General features: G+C 30.4%; 2 protein-coding genes across 58 annotated transcripts; both read right to left on the reverse strand.

Moving 5' to 3' along the window:
• Nucleotides 1-5,822: 5,822 nt before the first annotated feature.
• LOC137828422 (putative membrane protein At3g27390) lies at nt 5,823-10,499 on the reverse strand. Of its 13 annotated transcripts, none has more exons than XR_016521618.1 (11): nt 10,262-10,499; nt 10,054-10,165; nt 9,762-9,960; nt 9,030-9,166; nt 8,651-8,939; nt 8,449-8,555; nt 8,189-8,348; nt 7,908-8,103; nt 7,103-7,343; nt 6,597-6,668; nt 5,823-6,206 (listed from the first exon to the last, which is right to left on the reverse strand). XR_016521618.1 is itself a non-coding variant. In XM_068634995.2 (10 exons), the coding sequence occupies exons 1-10, from the start codon at nt 10,350-10,352 to the stop codon at nt 6,014-6,016; spliced, it is 1,722 nt and encodes a 573-aa protein (XP_068491096.2). In that variant the 5' UTR covers nt 10,353-10,499; the 3' UTR covers nt 5,823-6,013. The 13 variants fall into 13 exon arrangements, 7 of the variants coding, with proteins under 7 accessions (XP_068491096.2, XP_068491095.2, XP_068491098.2 ...); XR_016521617.1 differs by having other exon boundaries at nt 6,572-6,668; XR_016521620.1 differs by having other exon boundaries at nt 6,572-6,668; nt 8,189-8,352.
• Nucleotides 10,500-12,039: 1,540 nt separating this feature from the next.
• Nucleotides 12,040-18,297, reverse strand: LOC137828189 (kinetochore protein). Of its 45 annotated transcripts, none has more exons than XR_016521616.1 (14): nt 18,087-18,297; nt 17,942-17,997; nt 17,775-17,814; nt 17,582-17,631; nt 17,407-17,499; nt 16,600-16,759; nt 14,649-14,887; nt 14,418-14,535; nt 14,052-14,145; nt 13,837-13,970; nt 13,596-13,737; nt 13,328-13,419; nt 12,365-12,504; nt 12,040-12,244 (listed from the first exon to the last, which is right to left on the reverse strand). XR_016521616.1 is itself a non-coding variant. In XM_068634657.2 (13 exons), exons 1-13 carry the CDS (start codon nt 18,157-18,159, stop codon nt 12,184-12,186), a joined length of 1,335 nt encoding a protein of 444 aa, XP_068490758.1. In that variant the 5' UTR covers nt 18,160-18,294; the 3' UTR covers nt 12,040-12,183. The 45 variants fall into 45 exon arrangements, 10 of the variants coding, with proteins under 10 accessions (XP_068490758.1, XP_068490756.1, XP_068490757.1 ...); XR_016521615.1 differs by having other exon boundaries at nt 14,052-14,126; nt 17,582-17,646; XR_016521607.1 differs by having other exon boundaries at nt 14,052-14,101; nt 14,649-14,932; nt 17,582-17,646.
• Nucleotides 18,298-24,978: the final 6,681 nt, after the last annotated feature.

Genomic DNA, 24,978 nt, shown 5'->3' on the forward strand with positions numbered 1-24,978 from the left:
TTTCTTTGGACCAAAAACTCTGTTTAGAAGCCACAAATAGAGAAATAGCCGAAAGAAAAGGAGGTGAAAGAACATTGTTATTTATGGAACCTCTTCCAATGTTGTCATGGCTACACAAAAATAGGAAAGTTCGGTTATGATTACATGATTCACGTACATTTGTTTTTGGATGAAATAATATAAATTTCACACGTGTAACATGTTTTTAAGTATACTTTCAAATATATAAATAAATACGCTAAAAATATTTTTTAACTTATCTTTATTAAGTATTTTTCCTTGGGTTCAAGTGGGTATTTTTTTTGGCATTTTCTTCTTTCACCTTCCTACATTCTTCCTTCTTCCCTCTTCATGCACCTCTCTACTTTTTTTACTAAAAAAAATTATAATTTACCCTTTTTAAATTATAGAATTTGAAAGATATTTTTTAATTTGAAAATATTTTTTAAACTTTACAATTAAAAAAATACCTTCTAAATTCTAAAATTCAAAAAATAATTTTTTTATTCTGAACTGTTGGAATTCTATGAATTATAAAATATTTATATCCAACACTTTTGACGAATGGTAGATTTGAAATTAAAAGAATCATGGAATTCAAAAAAAGTTATGGGAGGTGCAAGAAGAAAATATTTCTTTTGTCTAAAAGGGCTATGTGTTTTTTTTTTACAATTTGCACCATATCAATTCAGAATTGCACCCAACATACTGACGCAAAATGTCCATTTTGTCATTAATGATTTAAAAATTTTGCCTTCCAAATATTCATATCCGTAAGTTAAATTACAAAGTTCTGCATATACAAATTCAGAACTAATATGTCACTTCTGGATTTCACCATCCAGAACTGGACAACATAAATGACCTTCTGGATATCAAGATCCGTAAGCAAACATAAATGAGTTCTGAATCTCAATCCTCAACACCATTTACAACACATCATTATGGATATGAAAATCCAAAACTCATAACTCACTTCTGGATATGACTATCCAGAAACTTAAATGAAATATGAAAATGACCTTCTAGATTTCGAATTCCGGAATGTATAAAAATCACTTATGTATATTGACATCTATAGATACAAATGAGTGAAAAGGACATAATGGAGTTTTAAAATTTTCGTTTAGTGCCAACCAAAATTAATTGAATGCAGGAAGCAATTACCATTACTTAAATATGAAGTTTGGTGATTATTGTTGAATTTCTTTTTCCAAATTTTAATGGATGGTTTTTAAATTCCTGGAGGTATTTAGGTTGATAAGAAAATGCATTTTTACTTTAAAATATATTGTATAAGAAGCCAGTGACAAGTTGAATTATTGAAAATATCTCTTACATATTTAATTAAGAATTTATATTTTATGAGTATATTTTGTCTCAATAAAATTTTCAGATTTATTATGTTTTTTATTTATTTCGAGACCGTTTGCTCAAGTTTAGTTTTGTATGTTTCATTAAAAATACTATGTATTATGAAAACATGACAAGTGGAATCTATGAAAAGGAAATCTCTATAATTAGTTTTGCATTTTGAAATTTTAGACATTTTTGTTGTAATAAATATTTCTCTAACTTAAGGAACATGTTTAAATTTTTATAGACTTTCTAAGATAATTTATGACCTAGTAATTATTTTTATCATGAAAAGTATTTAGTCAAGAGTGAAAAAAATTACAACCACGTCAAAATGATTTTTTTTAGAATTAAATATTAAATATTATTATAAAGGGTCGAGATTATCTTGTAAGAAAGGAAAATTTTTAATGGAGTTGTAATTGTTGGAGACATTAATTATAAATATTTTTTAGTGTATAAAAGAAATAAATCTTATCTTATAAATTATGTTTTATAAGATTAAATTGAACTATTTTTTAATATAATATTAAAATCATTCTTAATTTATAAAAATTTGTTAAACTTATCCGATCAAATCACCCATAAATTATAAATATAATATATAACTTCACATAAGTTCATTTATTTCTTAATAAGTTAATTAAATATGATGTTTATTTCTTTTTATAAAACTTTAAGATTTAATTGAAACCACCCTATAAAATGAACTACAGTGACTTTTTTTTTTGTTTGAAATTAAAATAAATTATGAATACATAAGAACTGAAACTATATAGAAATAATCTTTATGTAACTAATTATGAATTTTTAAAACTGAAAGATCTTTACTAGAAATTCTAATTAGTCAATTCATGTGAATTTAGAAAGCTTATCTATAATTCCATATTTTTATAATTTTGTTAATTGTGCACAGTAAATAACACTATTCAAAAACCTTTAATAATAATAATAATATTATAATATTTTAAATTAAAAATAACAATGAAAATAATTAAAATATTAATTTATTTATTTGTTAAGAATGCAGTGTGAAGGTATCGGGTCCTAGAATTAGTTAGGGATTTTAGAACATTAGATTGTATTGTAAATTTTATTTAATTATTTATAGTTATGAATGGATAATTCATTTTAATTATTATGTTTATTTATAATTTTAATATGTTAGGAGGAATTACAATTTGGAATGAGTTAGAATTTTTTTATTGAATTAATTATGGATTTTAGGAAATGAGTGGCTTAGTATTAATATATTGACTTGTACATATTCATGCTATAAACTTGGTTGAATTATTTGTAGCTACTCATGTATAAATGAACTTATTTATTATTTTGCTGCTTAAATTTTGACAGAAATAATTATAATATAAAAAAAATATAATTAAATTTTAAATTTATAATAAATTTAGATATATTTGTAAAGAAATTATTATTTTGTATGATGTTGAGTTTCTCTTAAAATAATATTCATATATTTATCAATACATGAAATTATTAAAAGTTTATTAGTAGTGTGTTTGATACTACTAATAAGTTATTTAGTAGTTTATTTGACTAGCTTAAAAGCTAATTTATCAGTAAAAAAAGTGATTGGTAAGTTACTCAAAATTAACTTTTTCAATTTTTTATCTATTTACTTACTTTAGTTGTAGTAATTAATATCACTTTTTAACAAAATAAAAATGTAAGAAAATGTAAAAAATATTATATTTTTTTTAACCCAATCCAACTCAAATCCAGTGGGCTGTATTGGCTCACAAGTTTGAATACACATTTTTTTTAAATTATAACTTATAACTTTTTTTTTTCATTACTACCCTTATATTTTAATTTTAGTAAAAAATAAATAAATTATCACATATTTTTTGAGTTACTTTTGAATTTGTATAGAATTGAAATAGAAAAAAATTTACATTACACATTCAAGTGACTAATGTTTCAGTACGCAATGTTACATGAGAATTATACAAACTCAATGTATGAGTAGTTTAAATGGAGAAATAATTGTTTTTTATAAAAATAATTAAAAGACTCTTGGATTTTAGTCAACTTATAACTTATGCAAATTTTTTTATTACTATCCCCTATATTTTAATAAATTTCGTTATTTTCCTTAAAGTTGTTTTATCTATTATTATTTATTCAATTTTGTAGAGATAATAAATTATTACTTTCAAATGAAAAAACGTTTTACATTTGAAGTAACTAATGTTTCATTACATAATGTTAAATGAAGATTACATAGCAAAAGTTGTAAAAAACAAACTCATTTATGAGTAATTTAAATGGAGAAATAAATAAAAAAATAAAAAAATTAAATATGATTAATACTCATTACATAATTTAAATAAATTGGATTGTCTAAATAGAAAAAAAAAACCTATATAACTTTTAAAAAATAAATAAATGTACTAAAAGTTTTTGTTTTTTTTAAAAATTATGAAATTATAACTACATAATAATATTTATTTTCTAAAAAACATAAATTTTATATAATAAAAGGGATGTAATTATATTTTTTTTGTGTCATTTTACATTTACTAACCTCATTATCAATTTGAAACTTATAAATAAAGATTTATCACTTAGCTTATCAACTATAATTAATCTTACTAAACAAATTCTGTGATATTTCGAAACACCAACTGTGACTTTTCTTTTAAATAAATAAATAATTAAAAAGAATGTCGTAATACTTAGAGAATACGAGGGTTTGGCAATAATGCATTTTTAAAGTAAGAAAAATTATATTGTAATATAATTTAATTATAGTAAACCCTATTACATTCAAATTTTGTAAAAACTATTTTTATGAAAAGTCTTTTTAAAAATATAGACATTCATCTATCATTTGTTTTCCAAACATTGTTTAAGAAATAAAACTTTATTTAAACTCATAGTGAACTTTTTTTTAAGTAAATACATAAATAATTTTAAATTTGACGAATAATGCTTGATGGTTTTAACTATCATTTATTTGTGTTTAAATATTTTCAAGAAATGTTTATATATATTGTAATTAAATATTTTAATATTCATTACAAACAAACTTAATGATTATTTATAAATAATATATTTGCCATTAAGTATTTTTAATATAATATAGTGGTAAGATAATTTATTATAAAAAATATTAAATAAAAATTAATTTTAAAGATAAAAAATAATTAGTCACTATATTAATTAAATTAAATATTATTTTATAGATTAAAAAATTATTAATATTTAAAACAGTTTTTATTATTAATAAAAATTTATAAGCAAATTTATAAATTAATATTTAAATTAACTATTAATATTTAAATTATTAATATTTTATATTTTAAATTAATCTATAAGACCAATAAAGATTTACTTAATATAAAACTTTAGTCATCAAAATTAAATATTAATTTAAAAAATATTTATAATTTTTTATTAATAATATAAATTATTGTAGATATTATTATTATTTTTAATTTATAAAATAATTTTTAATTTAATAAAATAATAATTAATTATTTTAATCTTTAAAATTAATTTTTAAATATGTTTTTCTTGTAATAATTCCTTTTAGAACCCATTTTTTATACTAAAAGAACTAAAATAAAAAGAGGTACGTTCATTTAAGTGAACATATTAAAATACTTTACAATAAGGAACTGCTTTCATCTCATTTAAAACTAACTGTAGAGTTATTATAATAGTACTATAGAATTAAATATTAAATATTATTATAAAGGGTCGAGATTATCTTTATTTGTTTTCCCGTATTTATACGCGTACTATATTATTATTATTTTTATTTCTACTTTTAAAATTTAGATACCTATGTAACTTTTTTATGATAAATTTAATTTAATAATTACATAAAAGTTATATTTATTATAAAAGTATTAATATATTTAATTCTTAATATAATACAAACATAATAATATTAAAAATTTAATTCTATTAATTTTATTTAATTTTTTTAATAATTGAGTAATTAAATACATATTTGATAAAAGGTTAATTAGATTAATTTTTTCAATGTAACAATTACTAAAAAATTAAATACGTATTTTAACTAACTCAACTATTAACGAAATTCAATCAAAACTAATAGAATTATAATTTTTGTATTTTATTATATTAAAGATAAAATATAACAATACTACCAATTATATAAAAAATTGAAAAAAATAATATAAGTTACCATATATAGACTCAAACTTAGATATCTGGTTATATATATATAATTAATTAATTAACTGTAATAAAAATTATTCATAAACATTCAAATTCACTCTTTTAATTACAAAAAGAAATTTAAAACAAATTTTTTTCTTAAAATATATAAATTTCTAATATTTGTTATCCAAATATTAAATCACATAAATTTAAAATCAATTTAAACTATGATTGATTTTATAAAGTCAATATCGCACATTCAAACCAAACACATCAAGAAACCAGAAAAAGCATGTAACTTTGCACCCTTTGCCTTTCATGATCAAGTGACTTCTTTCTTTTGGAAGAAAAATATAGAAAAATGGCCACAAAAGGAAATAAAGTTAACAAAAAAGAAGAAAGATTACATAATCCTTGTCAATTTACAAGAAGCTTTGATCTTCAAAATGTGATTTTGATATACATACTGATATAGACATCCATCTTCATATATGATGTGATGTGTTCAACATCTACTGGTGCCTTCATCAACATTCTGTTCTTTGCTTATCTCACTATGCTTGGGAACTACAGTGCCTCCAATATGGATAGCTGAAGCACCAGGCTGCAATGCTTCTATGTACAAAACCTTAATTAAGTTCCTGAATCTTCTTCTAAAAGTTGGTATTCGGGACATGGAAGCTACAATCCCCTGCAACCTGAAAAAGATGAAATGCATTGAGAAAGAAATGACTTAAGTTTGTGTTAGGGAAAGTTGTGATAATATTTTTACATGTCTAATTTCTCTTTATGTCTAATTTCTCTTTTCACTGCATTTTTTGAGTTTTGGGAGGCTCAAATGTAGATGGAGAGGCATACCAGAACTTTAAAGGGTTATTTTTTAGCCCTTTTTTTTATTCATTGCCAACTTGTAATGAAGGAGTTCTTTTTTATTAAGTATTATTTAAGCATACATTAAGAAATAAGTGTAATTTTCTCTTTCTGTTATACGTACTTCATGATTCATGATGGTAAAAACATGATTTGTTAATATTGCACTGCATTCCTCAGTAAACTAGTGTACCTGAAGTTTGAAGGGTAAGCCTTACCCTTTTTCCTTCCTTTTCTGTTAATCATTTAAAAGAACAATTCATGCATATTAATGCTTGCATGCACAGTGCCTGTAGAGACAACCAATCAAAAGCTTAGGATGTATTACAATAATTATGTAGTTTGCTCAAACATTTTTCTTCTCATACAAGTGTGTTTATTGAGAAATATATCCAAAATCATTTTAACATTATTTAGAGCTTTTGATTGGTTGTGTCTATAATATATAGACACTGTACTCACACAAGAATTGCTTTCACACACAGTTATTTTGAGCAATCACATTCACATATACTGTGTTGTTGAAAAATTTAGGATCTAAAATGAACAAGTACTTCCTCCTTTTAAGGTAGGAAAGGTACATGAGCTCTGTTTAGAAGTGCTTTTGAAAGCTTTTCTACTGCAAAAAAAAAAAAAAAGACTTTAAATTTTTGTAGAAAAGCTCATAAAAACTCTTCTAGTTTGCATCCAAACAAGCATGTAATGCTATTTCCTAAACATGTACCTTCTAATTATGGCTTGCAATTGTGCTCTCCTAACAGTGTCATTAGATGGGAATCCCGTGCTATCCCACTCCTCAGGCAATTCATTTTTGCATCTCATTACCAGTTCCTTCAGGCAAGTTTCTTCTGTTTCTTCCAACTCCAGGTTCTTTAGCTGCTCTTTCATGATCAATAAAGGTTCAATAAACCACTCAAACACTCTATCCTTTGGTCCATTCATCCTTGTCAACACTACATCCTCGGCTGCAGAAGCATGGATATGTTTATGTTTTTGCAATGGAATAGAGGCTATAAAGCACTGATACTTCAATTGCTTCATGTATCCAGTACTAGTACTATTGAAAACTTAACTGATATGAACAAGTAAAATGTCCAAGATTTTAAGGAACTTTATGAAATTCCACTACAACTATACAAACCATATAAGAATGTGCAATATAAAAACACAGAAACACAGTCTCTTGATGAACGAGTGACACTGTAACTGTTCTGTTTATGCTTGATTCCTAGAAAACAATGAGATTGATAGTACTATTTGAATGTAAATAATAGGAAGTGATTATGATGACAATGATTTATGATTTTTTATCTTAGTAATGTTCATGAAGTATGTTTTTAATTTGGATTTGCATACTAGTAGTTATATATTTATTATGTCTTAAGAAATTTTATCCACTTCTAAACATGTATCTTACACATATTGTATACTATATGTTATATATTTTTGGAATTGGATTGCTATGTATCCTATACAGATATTGTATAGATACATCATAGAACAGAGGTGTCAGTGAGTAAGAGGAGTACAGATCACCAATCCATCTGAGTTGGATTTTGCAGAAGTTAGAAGACATTGCAGCATAGACCAAGCTGGTAACTTGATGCTTAACTTTTTGCAATTGCCTTTCAAAATGAATTCTTCAACTTCCCCAAAGCTTATAAGGGAATCACGGAAGAGTATCCTGCCATTCACCTCACATGACTTGAACAGCCAGTCCCATACCTGAAAAAGAAAAATTACTTTCAATTCAAGGTACCAAAATTCATGGAAACAGACCATTCATGTATTGCTATCATGGAAGAATCACCTGCATCGGTCTATATTGCTGAATTCTCCATTTCAGACTTCTGGATTGTTGCAAGGTTTGTTTTGAATTCTGTGAACCATCCATGTGTTTCAAATCAACATGACCTCTTCCAGGGTTTTTTCTCTCAACAGCATGCCTCTTGTTTCTTCTGTATATTGGCCTGGCTGTCACAAGGACTTATCAGAATCAGTGATGGAAATTGTCCAATGCACTTTTAACAAGAGCAACATGTCACTACATTAAAGAAAATATTCTGGCACCTGGGCAAGCAGGATCCCTCTCTCAAGTAGAGTAAATCATTCACATATTCATCAAAAAGTGAAACCACAGACACAAGGTAGGCAAACCCCATCTTCACTGAGTCTTCCTAAAAGTAAACAAAATCTTCATTCAATGAAATCTGCTAAAACTTGCATAAATGCTTAGAGAAATTAGAGCATCATGCTCCTACTGAATACTGACCTGATGGACAACAACTCCACTGTATAGGGCTAGAAAAGGGCTGCAAAGGATAGCTGCTAATACAGCCACTATAACAGCCAAAGGCCAGAGGATGATTGCAAGAGCAGCAAATGGGACACATTCAGTTTCTAGGAATGGTCCCTTTCTTCCAATCAAATCTTCTAATAGTCTCTTCCACCCTCTGAACAGCATATATGGACTCTTCCACATAGCAATTGAGGTTATTAAAGCCGTGTCAAATGGCATGCCAACAATGATCACCAACAAGCAGCATGGTAATATTGACAATCTAGCATGAAAACAATTGAATTTGTGCAACTTTTTTTCTCAACAGGTCTGTTGTTTCATATCACACAAGTTATTGGAGGAGAAAACTCACCGGATATCTAACGGCTTTTCACCAGGGGGTAAGTTTTCTCTCAGTTCATCCATGTATGAAAAATAGGAGTGGAAGCAGAAGTCTGTGACATCTTGAACCACTGTGCAGCTTCTTTCAATTGTCGACCAACAGCCATCCTGGTATCAGAATTAAGTAGCATTAAGGCTTTCTGCATTCTGGTCAAGTCCACAAGCTCTTAAGAAAATACATAGAATAATTACGTTTGAAACTAAAGAAAATTAACAATATCACGTTGGCAGGGTTACAAGTTTCAATGCTTTTTCCAAAACAAATATGAACTAATATAAAAGCATAAAATAGCATATGAGCGATATGGCAGTCTCTTAAAACTGACCATGTCCAAAAAAACACAGATTTTGTTTTCATCTATTACTGTTTTCACATTACAAAAGCTTTCATCTTATTTTCATTGGTGTTTTGGAGAGAATGATGGAAATAGCAAATTATACAAAGTGAAAATAAAGTAACATTTTGGAAACCATTTCTCAAACTAAAAAGAAAGTAAAAGAACTTGTTTATATATGTCTTATATTATACACACATAAAATATCCCAACAACTACATATTTTGAAGTTAGATATACCAATAATTCTCTAAGCAGAAGTTTTTACAATCACTACCTAGATCATGTAATGGGTTAGAATTGAAAAATACAGATCCAAAAAGGGCATAGAAAGATACATGATTACATAAACAGAAATTCTCACTTACATTGAAGCAATGAAAAAATTTGTTACTAAAATTCTCTCCCTTCCCCACAGCCTGAAAAGTTGCAAGAAGAGGAGCAAAAAAACCATATCCAATTCCACCTAAAAGGCTTCCAAAAATACCCACTATTGGCCAAAGTAACAGAGGAACTGGCAAACACATGAGCACCACAACCTTGAAGACCAGTCCAAACCTATTTGTCCTATTGCCAAGGGTCAATGATTTCAAAAGGGTTAAAAGAAATTGTAGAGAAGGATGAATAGAAGAACATGTTGCAATTTGGAAAGAAAACTACAACCTTGCCACACAGTAGTATGTCCAAAATACATGTGCACTCCAAAGTCCAATCATAACAGCTGAATTTCCAGTGCCAATAATGGCAAATGCAATTAAACCTATCAGTGCACCTGCCGTGAATGTAACTAGTAACTCTATTTATCAAAATATATGCTAAAAAAATGGACAAAAATCAAATACTGAATGAAAGAGGGAAAAGAATGAACCTTTTATGATGCCAAGGATAAAGAGCAGGAAGAAGAATGGAAGGAAAGAAATAAAGTTCCACAACTTGCTCAATATATCTGCAGGTGCCATATCTCAGAAACCAACAAGTGAAAACCAAGAGAGAAACCATAAAATTGTTACCATCCAAATTTTTCTAGTTCCACTCATGCATTCATGCTATTATTATTTTTTATTTATGAGATAAAAATCAAAGAAAATTCTGTTGGTTCTTTTTTCTCATCCATTTATCTTTGAAAACTATATAAAATAAAATAAAATAATTGAATGGACTTTTAATCTTCATAATTTAGTATGTGCGTAATTTTAGTTTTCTGATCAGAATATTCTATTTAATAACTAACAGATATGTCTTCTAACGACAATTTGTATATACATTAGGAAAAAGAAAAATTGTACGAAATAACAGAAAAATATGCATATTTTTATTTTAATGTTAATTATAACATATTTTCATTTTACAAATCCATACAAATTTGTTATATATATATATATATTAAAATTAAAGATTTTAAATTTTATAATATATATATATATATATAAATATTGTTATTTTACTAATTAGTAAAAAATGATTTCAAACGGTGTATCATGCAAAAAAAAATGCATTCTAATTAAATTCTAACTAAAATAAACTCATACAATCAAATGATACAGCGCACGATAAAATTACTAATTTTTATAATAATTACTTTGGAAGCTATATTAAGATGATTTTTAAATAATCTATAATGTAATTTTTTTTACGTTATATATTACAACTCAATTAGTTACTGCAGATATATTTTTTTTTTATTGAGACTCAGTTTAAAAAATAAAAGTACATGAAAGTAACTTAAATAAAATTGGGGCTACTAAAATTAAGAAAATGACTAATACGGCTTCTCTGAGAAATGGATAAATATAAAATGAAATAGAAAAAGTAATAAAAATAGTAAGATTTATTATAAAAAAATGCAGGTATTTTATTTTTGAAGAAGCTATGAATGATAAAAGCTATTGGTGGCATGTGAAAGTGATTGGTGGCAGCAGTAGGAGAAAACAACGTGAAACAGTTTAAGTATCAAGTCTTCATTTTCTGGGGTCGGCAAATTCTTCCTCACTTTACAAATACTTTTTTCAAAATATTACATGTGTCTATTCTTTAAGATTTAAAAACATTACGAATGTTAACTCCTAATTTTTAAACACATTACGCATACATCTTTCAAGATATATCACTAAAATAATAATAAAATTGCAAGTATAATTTGAGAAAATATTTCACTCAAAAAATTAATTACGTCTTCATACAAAAGTTAATTTTTTAATTAATACTATTTTATTAACTAATTGAGTTTATACGTAAGTAAAACGTGAGTATCGAGTGCATGGATCTAAAATTGCTTAAAATTGATATGAAACTCATACAAGTACCTTTTAAAATGGTGCAAAGAGTACTGAATACTCTATTTATTGTCATGCCTATTCTTGTTAAATTTAATATAATAAAAAAGTGTATTTTTACCTTTTTAATAACTGTACTTTTAAAACTTCTTAAATAGGTTGTTTTCCCTTTAAAAATTATTTATACTCTAAAATTTTCCCATCTAAATATTTAAAAAAAAATACCTTCTAATTGTATCAGCCTCAAATATTAGAAACATTAGGGATTCTTCCTGATTCTCACTCTAAATTTTTCACTAATTTTTACTTTCTCTGACAATAATCTTTAAGGCTAGTAGTACAGTAACCTAAGGGTACCTTGACTCAAGTCAAATGAAAGAAGACAAGTTCCTTTCCAAGTTCCTAAAGCAGAACAGCAGCATATTTGTTTGATATTCTTCTATCCACCACCACTACAAACGGTGGTTTGCATAATTTTCCATGGTTTATAAGAATCTAAAATGAATCAAACTGGGTATCAAATTTCGGAGAAATAAGTGCACAAGATAATATTATCATTTCCCACTCGAACTTCCTTCCTGTCCAAGAACCAAAACCATAAGAGAGAGATCAAGAAACAACACTAGCAGTTCATGGCAAGTCAAAAATAAGCACAGCTCAATTCAATAACTAAAAAAATAAAAACTCTACAATCTTACCATGGAGGGTGAATTCGGATCACATTCCCAACTACAAGGCCAGCATTGTTGCAAACCCTTGGGCTAAAGATAATGGTGCTTTGACTGCTTTTGGTGCCACCAAACTCATTTCCTTCGGAATTATCTTGTAATAGAAAATTCTGCAAAAACAACCTATCACCTTCGATCAATTTTCTGATGAGCATTAAATATTGGGTATGTCTGAAATGCATGTTGTTGTCCATTTCAAATAAACTGATCCTGTCACATTCTGTGTTCAAGTGAAGCAAAATAAATCAAATAGAATAACAGCTAATTATAGCTTTTCCAAGAGGACATCGTCATTCTCCACCTCTACAAGTAACATGTTTTTATATGTAACAGCAGCAACAACAAAAGCCTTATCCCATTAGGATTTGAATCCAACCAATGTAGACGTTTGGAGTTTTTCCAACATACAAACTATTCATAAATGCCAGGAATTAGTGAGACAGTCATTAGCATATTTTTTCTTAACACTATCTAATAAAGTAACTGCCAAATAATGTCAAACAGCTACTGCACTCTTCTGACACTAAATAATATGTGCACTCGTAGAAATGACTGCTTACTGTCGCATATAAAAACACTTGTACATAAATTATAACTGCATTCTATCTGGTTTTCTGACAAACTGATAGGATGCAGCCCCTATAACAAGGTTTATGAGAGAAGAAATAATGGAAATGGGAATAGACCTTTTGATGTAGTTACAAGTATTAGGAATTAGTTACTATGTCAGGACAGTTAGTTAAGAATATGTTGGGAGAATACTGATCCGTTGAAGAACCAGAGTTATTCATTTCTGTAACACTTTGGAAAGATGAGGTTTAGGGTTTAGTTTCTGATCCAGTTTCTATAATAAACCTTCAAAGACCTACCACTATTTGGCCTATTTCAATAATAAGCATCTAAAATAAGTTGATTTTTATAACTTCATCTCACCTCTCTGTACTTGCCAAATGAGCAGTGACAAACAGTCAGCTTTACATCGTGGTATTTTGAAATGATTTGTAGATCAATGCAGCCAAGTTCACCTGGGAAATTTTTCATTATAAGCAAAACAAAAAAGCATACACACATGTGTACAATCAGGTTCATGTTCTACTTTATGCACCCCCCTCCCACCCTCTCCTTCAAAAAGGAACAAAAATGAAAAACTACTATCAAATGATTGTTTTAGTAATGAAATAAGTCTTAAATGGTGTTTTACTTAGACAAGGGAAACTGCAGAGAAAGTAAAATCAAAAGTTTTACTATCTGGCCTAGCTCCAGCTTTTAACTTTTTGCAGAAGTCCATGTCTGTTTCTTTTTCTTTCAGCATCATCTGCTGTAGTTTTCCAAATAATCCAGCACTGCACAATTTGGCACGATAACCAGCCATTGAATTCAGAATTCATTCAAATTCATTTTTAGTTGCATAAAAGTATCAGGAAGCTACTACTATTTCATACCTCAATGAATTATGAGCTCCAACATGTGTCCCTTCAGTGATAACCGAGGATGTCCCTAGAGCTTCCACAAATCGCTCTGCCATAGTCTGCATTTTCTTTACAGGGAAGGTATTTTTTATTTGTTGATAACTTGACTGTAAAAATAAGTAGATGTACAGCAAGTGTTAGGAACCAAGAATTGAAATTAGAAAGAAAAGAACAAGAAAAATGAGAACCTTCTCTCTCCTTCAAGGGTTTCTCCTTTCACAAAGAGCTAATGCTCGATCTATAAATGAGCATATATCAATTCCCTGTCCAACAAGGATTTCCCTTCACAAAGAGCTTATGCTTAATTCACAATAACAACAACTCCGGAAATTTGCTATCCTTCTTAACGTATTTATATCTAACTAACTCATTCATAAATATTCTAGCAATCATAATTAACACATTAATATTCTGACTATCTTAACAAACTAATTCATTAACTCCCGTGGCTTATATCCTAAACAGCAAGTCATGACACTAAACTAAAAAGTAAACACGCAGTCATGACACTAAACTAAAAAGTAAACACGCAGTCATACTGCATATATATATACCTCATTCTCACTTGATGATCCACTTTCTACAGGCTCTGAGGAACCTTCACTGTCAACAGCTGTCTCTTGTAAGTGGGGTCCACTACTTTTCTGCAAAAGCTGCACCAAATTTCCTCCTCTTTGAGGATCATTCAGAAAATATTGGAATATGGATACAAGAAAGACCTCATATGGAAAGAAGTAAATGGATAGGTCAAAGAGTACGGGAAGCATTTCAAAATTTCTACCCACCTGATTGGCCTTATCTTGGAGGTTGTTGAAGAGATCATCCATTGAGGCAAGATTAAATCTAAGTGGAAAAGCTTCTGTTTCATCAGGCTCAATGTCTGAATTTACTTCAATTTTGTCATCGTCTTCAGGATGATTTCCATCTAAATTTCTAGAACTCCTAGGATCAACAGCTTTCACAATTTCAGGCAAGTTGTCAATATTGAGGATTGAAGGACCAATGCCCCCACATTTACGTGACCCTGATGCCAATGAAAATCTTGGTTTAGCTTTCCAAATCCCTGCAACTGTCATCAACTTGATATAATACTCCAGGCATTAATTAACCATCAAGAATTGCAACAGTTGTTGTAATTCAGGTGGCATAAACTTAAAGTTAAAACAATAATACTACAACACTAACAAAGAGAAAAAACTTCTTTAGGGAACAACAATTATTTTCTGTTAGGACACAACTTAAGGGAAATAAAGAGAGAGTGTGGAAAGTGTATCAGAGGAGAAATAGAGGGTAGGTGGCTGTTAGCGGTTAGGAAGGGTTGGTCTTTAAAAATAAAGACCAACCGGTTTGGGGAAAGGGGTTGGTTTTTGTAAAGTCAGTTTGTTAACAGGGTCATTCCTGTGGAGAAGGAAAACTTGTTTCCTTGATTGTTTTCAAATACAGTGTACATTTCTAATAATACGGAGGTCTTTCAGTAATTCTATCTGTGCCTTTGTGGTGTCTCTGTGTGTGATTTTTGGGTACGTAACATTTTCACAGTAGTCCACTAACATCAGGATGAATCCAGTAGATAGATAATACAAAAAAAATCATTTATCTTTCAAATTATGAGTATTTGCAACAAAATTCAGCATGAAACTGTATGATGTATAACATGAACTCCGTTCTAAGAAAGCAAATGAATAAATAAATAAAAAGGACAAGCAAATAATTCAAGCCCATACAGATCACATTTCCATGAACCTCTCCCTAATAAATAGTCAAAAAGATTCCAAATCCATAAAAGGTATTTCTAAAGGAACATAAAAAATTAGACTACACAAATTTATATTCTGATTCGAACATTAGAACTGTTGCAATTATACTAAGGGTAAGTCAGAAAGGGGGGGAAAGATCATCAAAAACTGCTATATAGTAATTATTGCAAGAAAGCAACAAATAATGGCCCCGATAAAAAAAAATGAAAAACACGTTAAAATTTCAGTAAGTTCACTGTATGGATGTCTAAGGATGCACAGAACCTATTTAATGTGACAAGCAGTGGCCTGGAGGTAACAACAGAGAGACAGAATAGATGAAAGAAGAGAAAGAGAATGTCTAAAGTACTATTGTATTGAATTCTGAAGGCTTATATTGGAAAATACATCTGGTTTATATAGCTTAAGGAATACAGTTCCTTAGCAATAACAGAAGAAAAACAAATTCTAACTATTAGTAAGATGACAGCTAAGAAACAAAAACTAAACTGTAACAGAAAGAAATACACTCTAACAAACTATCAGTTAGTTAGTTGTACTTACACATAATATACTAATATCACACTAACAAACTACTGCTATACAAAGGAAAAGAAAATAAACCTATCACACAGCTGATGCACAATGAAAAACATAAGAGTAAAACTACCCTCTAATAGTTCTCCATATGGATGCTCATAGTAGCACAGAACCAACCAGTGGCCTAAACTAAACTGCAGTTGTCTAATAAGTTGCAGGTTAGGGAGTTAGGAAAAGAAGTCATAAATCCAACTTCTTTCTGATAGAATATTTCCTAAAATAGAAGTCATTTGTTCATACACACATTATTTTACCAACATGAGATGTAGCAAGGAGAACAGAATAAATGTTGAATGATATTGAAAAAACCTGAAGCTAGTAGCCCACTATAGGGATGACTCTCTTTGGAGCAATTCATGGTCTAGTCGAGAAAAAAATGTATTCTCTTTGGAGCACATACCAGATGTATTTGCTTCGGAGCAGGTAGCATGGGATGCTGACGAGCTTCCTTTGGAATGTAACAATGCTTCAGAAATTCTGGTCATATCTCTAGTATGTTTGTTTCTGATAGATTGTGGACCATACTTGCGGAGCTGTCTGGTTGATATGGCAGTGTTATCCTTTAAGAAGTAAACAAAATAAAGAATCAACAGTTAAAGTAGCTCCTGGAAGATAAACATTAACACAGTAAATGATACAAGTTCGCAAATTAAGGAAATTATACTCATGGTTCATGAATATGCATTTAGTTGGTCATTTATTCATCAAATGCGCATTCTGTTGATCAAATCATTCCCTAATATTCCTAATCTGGGGACTAATTTGACTGAAGCAATGCACAATTTACATCATTCAGGGACTAATGTGACCAAGGCAACATATCTCAAGGATTAAACTTTGATTATTTACTCTAAACAAAAGCAAGAGGAGTATAAAGTCATACATACATTGAAAAAAAAAAGGAAAAATTAGATGACTAGTAAAATATCAATTCGGTCCGGAAAGTAGAACTAAGAAATAAATTTAGTGGACTTAAAATATCAATTTGGTCCCTAATACTACAAAAAGGGCAAATTTGGTCTTTGACTTTTGACAACCATTAACCAATTTGGTCTCCCTTGACACACCAAAATCAGGGACCAACCTCATTAACTCACAACAACATCAGTGGTGCCAGTTTCATTTCAGCAACTAAATTGGTGTTTTCTAATAAATAGATGGCTGAAAGATCAGAAGTAAAACATCGTATGAGAACTTTAAAGAGTACCCCATCCGCAGAATTGTTTTCTTCATCAGTTGAATTGGCAACCACCTCTCCCTCGCTGAAGTCAGGCATTTCAACCTCATCTTCAAGCGGTTTCTGATCAACCAATAAAAACATCAGTTACTTCCATTTCTTCACACAAACTAGTCCTAAAACCAGCAGGAATCCAAAGACATGCCTCAAATGAAGAACTGTGGCCTTTCCCAGACAAATTCTGATCACTGATTCCTGTATAGCAGTACCCTTCTCAGAATTGACAATTAATATTAATAATTAGGGTCGTTTGAACAAGCTAATCCAGAATTTTTTAAGAGAAACCTATTCAAAGAGTTCCCTAATTCAATTGAAACTAAAAGAGTTAGATGATGCACCTTTTAGAATGTCGAGCCGCACCGCAAGAGGCAATTCTTGCTACAAAAATCAGAAGAAGAAAAAGAAGATAGTGATAGTGATTGCATTTGCAAATGTGATGTGAAGGGCGTGGTGATAGATTGAGAGAAAACGAAATTCAGTTGGAACAAAATGTTTGGGAGTGAACCTTGTGGGTTGGGTGCGAGGAAAGCGCATTGTTGGGGAAAACGGCATCGTCTTGATCTGGCGGTAAATGAAGAAAGAGTGATTGGATTAGGAAGTTGGTGTGTGCAGTGAGAATAGGTTTTTGAATCTGAATTGCAGAAAATTACCAGAAATGCTTTCGTCTGAGTCTGCTTTGTGGTGAAGTGGGATTAGGGTTTTTGGTTGCCTTCGCTTTCTCATGTCTCAACAAAACTGTGATTGTTGAATGTGAAATTATTGGTTATGACATTCAAGATTTCGGCATTTGAATTTCAAAAGTTTGAAGCAATTTGAGTGGTGACTAGTTTACATAAAAGAATGTTTGAGGATTATTATACTGAAGATGACATATGAAATTATATATATAGGTATAGATGAATATTGTAACAAGTATACTACAAGAGAATATAACCTTCCATATTCACTGAGATGTAGTAACCACAACACACAACAATCAATAAATGTCCAACTAAGAAATTGGATGTTTCCTCTATTATTCCTATAAGGTAACAAGCTTCCAAAATACAACTAGGTGACATGACAATTTTAATTTTAAAGAAATAATGTGTGGGTTTCACTTGTTGAGTTGGAAAAATTGATAAATTATAATATTTGGAAGGTGCGTTTGTGAAAGGGTTATTGGATTGCATTCGTGAAAGGGTTTGTCAAAGCCATAAGGATTTTTCTTCCATTAATCGGTGCATTTGAAAGGTAGGATGGTGGATTGCAAAGGATTGTGGACAACGTTTGCATTTGAGGTTCTTCATTGCGAAAGAACAGGTTTGAATATGTGTGCATTTTGGATTGGGAGGTTGTCGATTAGTGGGGTTTTGGAGTGCGGTGGTTTAGGGTTTTGGATTGGGCGCTAAACAACTGTGCGGCGATTATTGAAGGGAGAAGGAATGTACGTTGGCATTAGGGTTTTGGTTGAAGAGTGCAATTTCGAATCAGGTATGTATTTTGGTTCGTTTGGAACAAGCTTATTTGTTTGAATGTTTTGCTTTTAGTTTGATTTTCGTTGTGTAGCGTTGAGTGTAGTGTAATTGCGTTTGATTGTTTGTTGTTGTGGTTTTTGAATTTTTATTTTTTAATTGATTTGGATTTCATTGTTTACTATTTTTTTCCTGCGATTTTTGGAGTGGTTTTCAACTTTTTGCGTGTGTGTTATGAGTTGCTGGTGATAGAATTTAATGTGAATGTTTGCAATGTGGCCTGTCTAGGTAAGTGGTGACCCTTTTGTTTTTATGTGGTCACCTATGAAGGAGTTTTTGCACTGTAATTTTGTTTAACAATTTTGTTCCCAAAATAAAGCTTGTAGCCTTGTACAATTTAAATTACTAAAAAAAATCAGTTTCAGTCTTTAAGTTTGGAAAATTTGATATCAATTTTTTAAAGAATATTAGTTAAAGAAATTTTGTATCATTATGAAGAAGTGCAATATGTAATGATGGTTAATCATAAATGACTAAAAATGTTAGTAACCATCCTTGTCATACTGTTCAGTTAGAGGGTTTGATTACATAAAATCATGAACATGTGCAGATTGTTGAACATATTGAAAAAAAAAAGTGCTTGGAATTAAAAATTTAGAGGAATAGAAAAGGAAATAGTTCAAGAATAATGGACCAAAGAAGGATAAGTGACAAATAGAATAGTGGTTGTAGGCCACCTGACATAAATTTGGTATAAAATCCTATGTAGTTTAACCGAAAAGGGTCAATATGACTAAATTTATGCCATTGAAAAAATGAATTTTAAAAAAAAAAACTTGATTTGCAAAATGCAATTTCGTTTGTTTGTTTGGTGTTATGGTTTTTGAGTGTTGAAGTTTAAATGAATTAGGTTTTCATTGTTTTTTGTTGTGCGATTGTGGGACTGATTTTGAAGTTTTTGTGGGTCGAGAAGGTTAGGGACTGAGTTAGTGGTGATAAAATTGAATGTGAATGTTAATGTCCTGAATTAGTGACACTATCATGGGGAAGTGGTGACCCCTTTGTTTTAATGTGGTGACCTATGAAGCACTTTTTTATTGAAATGATGATTTGTGTTTTAAAGTAGACATGATGTTATATTTATATTTTGATAATTTTATATATTAAAGTGTATTTCTATTTGATTTGATATACAAGTGTTTAAGCATAATTGCATATCAAAGTGTTTGGGTGTTGTGAACAAGCAATTAAGTTTGGAACAAAAGTGTATTATACAGTCCACCCCATTTGGATGGCTTATGTTTGTCCGTGAGGAGATAAAATTAAGTCGTGGACTTTTAAGTAAGTTATATAGTGCTTGGGTGGAGAGGAAGCAAGGTTTTGCAATTCAGTGTCAATTTGTGTCATTTAGTTTGTTAGATGTGTGTTTAGCTGTAGGTCTTAGAGTAGCTGGTACAAAAATTGATTTAAGGAAAAATAGAATTATATCTCGCACTATGAGTTTTTTTGAAGAAGGTGATGTAAGTGTGTAAATTATTTATTTTGTAATTTTGAAACGTGGGAACGATATTTCCTTAGAAGACTTTTGTAAGTTGTACATCCTGTTAGGTTTGTCGGAGTTTATTTTGCCTACTAGAATGAGTTTAGTTCATGATGGGTTGTTTAACATTGTTGATGATTTAGACAAACTTGGTGTGTATAATTGAGGGCATTTAGTGTATGACATTTTGGTTGATAGTTTGTGTTCGACTTCAAAATGGATGACTCACAAAAGTATGTCGTCTATCCATGTGGATGGTTGTGTATACCTCTTATAGGTAATATGAAACGTTTTTCTTGTTGCTAAATGTTTGTAATAATTGTGCATGTGTTTGACTTTGTAATAAATGAATTTTTTGTATTCATTATTCAGATATAGGCGATGGAGCATTTGTTCTCTTATAAGCATCAAGTACCTAGGAGTGAAAATAAATATCCCCGTATCATGCATTAGATGGATGTTAGAGTTAGTGACTATGAACTTCGACGTGGTCTGCATAAGAATAAGGTATGCCATTTGTATTGGAATTTGTATTACATTATGTTGTTATGAATGTAGATAATTAAGGTTAGAATTATATATGTCAATGAACAAGTTGTGTGCTTCCAATGAGAACTTTGCAGTGAATTTGTTCAAGAAGGTTTTCACCAAATTGGCTGTGGAATTAGGAAGAAGAAAGCAACAAAGGATGAAGTTCGTGCAATGACGGTGAAAGTAGTTGAACTGATGGGCAAATTTGAGGAGCAAGAAGTATTAATCACGAGTATGGAGAAAGAGGTCAACGACATACTTGAGTTAATTGCAAGTAGAAATTCTGTTTCTGATGATACTCGGTCAAAAGTAGTTGAAGTTGAACCTTTTTTAGTGGATTACACATACTTCAAAAAGCCAGAAAGTAGTAATGAAGATGTATATGAAGAGAAAGACTTACATGGAGATGAAGACCATCCAAATGAAAAAGTCAACATGTTTCCTAAAATGAACCTGAACACAGGAAACGTTTCAAGACTACTGTTTTGAAAACACCTTGGACAACGTATTTAAGGAGGAAGCCAAAAAACCCAAAAATTGATGCTCAAGTACTTCATTAATCGATATGTTTTTAGGTTTTTCTGGTTTTAAGTTAGTGGATGTATGGTTTATTGACATTGTTAAAACGATTGTAATTTGTGGTATTGTAGCTATATTTGTGATTGTTGTGTATTGTTCAAATGGTTTTGTTGAACTTCGTAGTGAATGTGGTCAATTGTATTGTGTGTAAACTGAGTTCAGTGGATGTAATTGGTGATCCATTTGTATTTAAGTTGGGACCTGTGAAGAACTGTATGCATTGTTATGTTACAAAGTTTGCATGTGGATTTTTGGTCTTTTGAGCGTCCACATGGGAGTCCATTGAGCTCAATACAGGTTATGCAATTCAATAGTGGAAGAGTACCTTCAAATGTAGTGGTCACCCCATACTTTTTTAAGCCGGGACCTGTGAAGAACTTTATGCAGTGTGATGTAAACATCGAAGTCAATTTTTGCATCTCGTTTTTTTGGTGTTTTGAGGGTTGAGATGGCAGTCCAGTGACCTTATTGCAGGTTAGACAATTCAGTAGTGTAACAATAACTTCAATTCTGGTGTGTGAATGTAAGTGCGGACCCCTTCGATTTTATGTGGGGACCTTTGTAGAACTTTATGCACTGTAATGCGATCCTCCAACTCAATGTTTGCATATTGGTTTTTTGGTGTTTTGAGGGTTGAGATGGTAGTTCAGTGACCACATTGCAGGTTAGGAAATTCAGTAGTTTTACAGTAGCTTCAATTCTGGTGTGTGAATGTAAGTCGGGACCCCTTCGATTTTATGTTGGGACCTCTGTACAACTTTATGCACGGTCATGTGATCCTCCAACTCAATGTTTGCATGTCATTTTTTTGGTGTTGTGAGGGTTGAGATGGGACTCCAGTGAACTCATTGGAGGTTAGGCAATTGAATACTATAAGAGTAGCTTCAATTCTGGTTTGTCAATTTAAGTGGGAACCACTTTGATTTTATGTGGGGACCTCTGTACAACTTTATGCACTGTCATGTGATCCTTCAAGTCAATGTTTGCTTGTCGTTTTTTTGGTGTTGTGAGGGTTGAGATGAGACTCCAGTGAGCTCACTGAAGATTAGGCAATTGAATACTGGAAGAGTAGCTTCAATTCTGGTATGTCAATCTAAGTGGGGACCCCTTTGATTTTTTGTGGGGACCTATGTAGAACTTTATGCACTGTCATGTGATCCTCCAAGTCAATGTTTGCATGTCGTTTTTTTGGTGTTGTGAGGGTTGAGATGAGACTCCAGTAAGCTCATTGAAGGTTAGGCAATTGAATACTGGAACAATAACTTCAATTCTGGTTTGTCAATCTAAGTGGAGACCCCTTTGATTTTATGTGGGGACCTATGTAGAACTTTATGCACTGTCATGTGATCCTCCAAGTCAATGTTTGCATGTCGTTTTTTTTTGGTGTTGTGAGGGTTGAGATGGGACTTCAATGAGCTCATTAAAGGTTAGGCAATTGAATACTAGAAAAAGTAGCTTCAATTCTGGTCTGGGAATGTAAGTGGGGACCCCTTTGATTTTATGTTGGGACTTGTGAAGAACTTTATGCACTGTCATGTGAGCCTCTAAGTGAATGTTTGCATCTCAATTTTTTTGTTGTTGTTGTTGAAGATGGTTGCTGTCCCTTCAAGATTGTGTTTGATGAAGACTTCTATGTACATTTCATGTGTATTTTGCTTTGCTTTAAGTGTGTCTTAGGTAGTGCTTAGAGGTTGTCTAAGAGTGGGCTTTTTGCTGAGTAACTCACCTCATAACCACTGGCCATGTGATAAGAACAAACATAAGTTTTCTTAAACTGTTTTTCACATGTTTTACAAAAAACACGTTTACTGCATAAAAATAAATCTGTTCTTTTCTAAATAAACAGATTCAGTTTTACACTGATGTCTTGGCTGAGTCTTGTGAAAATTAGATTTTGTGCATCATGTATTTTGACTAAGCCTTCTATCTTTCAAAACGACTGTGTTTCAAACAGTTAAGCTTTTCTGTTTTCGTTTTGAAAAATAAATTTGTTCATCTGTAAATGAATAGATTCTTTTTGTCTCTGGTTCCATGTCAGCTTAAACAATTTTCAGTTTTATCTCAGCACCAGAATGGTTGACTAAGTCTCCTCACTTAACAAATTCTCTAACTGCTTTTGAAAATAAATCTGTTCATTTTATTTTCAATCTGTTCATTTTGTAACAGCTTTAACTGTTTTTCAAAATTCTGTTATAAGTTGATTTTCTATAAAATGAAAACTTGTTTATGAGTTTAAACATCGTTCATACATTTGCAAAAACAAGTTTTGACAGCAGAGAATTAAAAGTTTACAAAGGATTAGCTTTTGTTCTTCAAAGATTTCAAAAATCACAAAGTGCTTGTTCTTGGTTTGGTTCCAAAAGCTTGGTGTGAGGTGCTGCTACTGTTCTAGCAATCTTGCCTACTGGTTTAAGGCAGATCTTTGTATCCTCAATCAGATGTAGTCGTTTCACTTTTCATTTCTTGTAATAGTTTGGTTGAACACTTTTCTTGATAGGTTTTCTTGAAGAGTGTGTGTGAGCTGAAATAGGTTTTTTCAGCAAGAGTACCTAAGTTCTTGTGGGTTTCAAGAACAGTGGGAATTGTGTTTGTTTGTATTGTGATTTAGTGAATTTCACCTTGGTTTTAGGTGAAGACTGGATGTAGCTCAGTTGAGTGAACCAGTATAACTGCCCTGTGTTTATTCTCTCTCAATCTCTGCAATTAAGTTTCTGCATAATTGTTAAAACAACAAAGAAATAAATTTGTTCAATCAATAATAAATCTGTTCTTTTTGGGCTCAGTTCATATTGTTCTTAATTTCTGAAAAAGTTGTTTGATTCTGATAAGAACATATAAAATTTGTTAAAAGCCATTGGAACAGATTGACTGTGATAGGTTGCTCAAGAAATTGTCAAAGCTATTAATTGAACCTTAAACAATTGCTTAAAATTGAAGCTTACTGTTCTGTGATTCATTGTTCTTAATTTCTGGAAAACTGTTTGATATCAAGAAGAACACTCATAGTTTGCTAAAAGCCACTGGAACAGGTTGATTGTAAAGGTTACTCAATTAATTGACATGCTATCAATTGAACCTTAATCACTTGCTTGAAATTGAAGTTTGCTGTTTTGTGTTTCACTGGTTTTCGTTCTAATATCAGTGTGTGTGCATCTGGAAAATCTATCTGCATAATCTTGTGATTAACCTTGCTGTATAAACGCTTTTCAAACAAAAACAGTGCTGAAATAAATCTGTTCATTTTCACATAAATCGATTTATTTTCTGTAAACTGTGTTAAACACTGTTTCTGCGAGAAAGTTTTAAAAGGTCAATTCACCCTCCCTCTTGAACTTTGGCACTATTAAACCCAACAGTTGTGAGGGTTGACATGAGACTCTAGTGAGCTCATTGGAGGTTATGCAATTAAATAGTGTAAGAGTAGCTTCAATTGTCCTA

This window comes from Phaseolus vulgaris, chromosome 6 (genome assembly GCF_051622355.1).
Source record: "Phaseolus vulgaris cultivar YP4 chromosome 6, ASM5162235v1, whole genome shotgun sequence".
NCBI classification, from domain to species: Eukaryota; Viridiplantae; Streptophyta; class Magnoliopsida; order Fabales; family Fabaceae; genus Phaseolus; species Phaseolus vulgaris.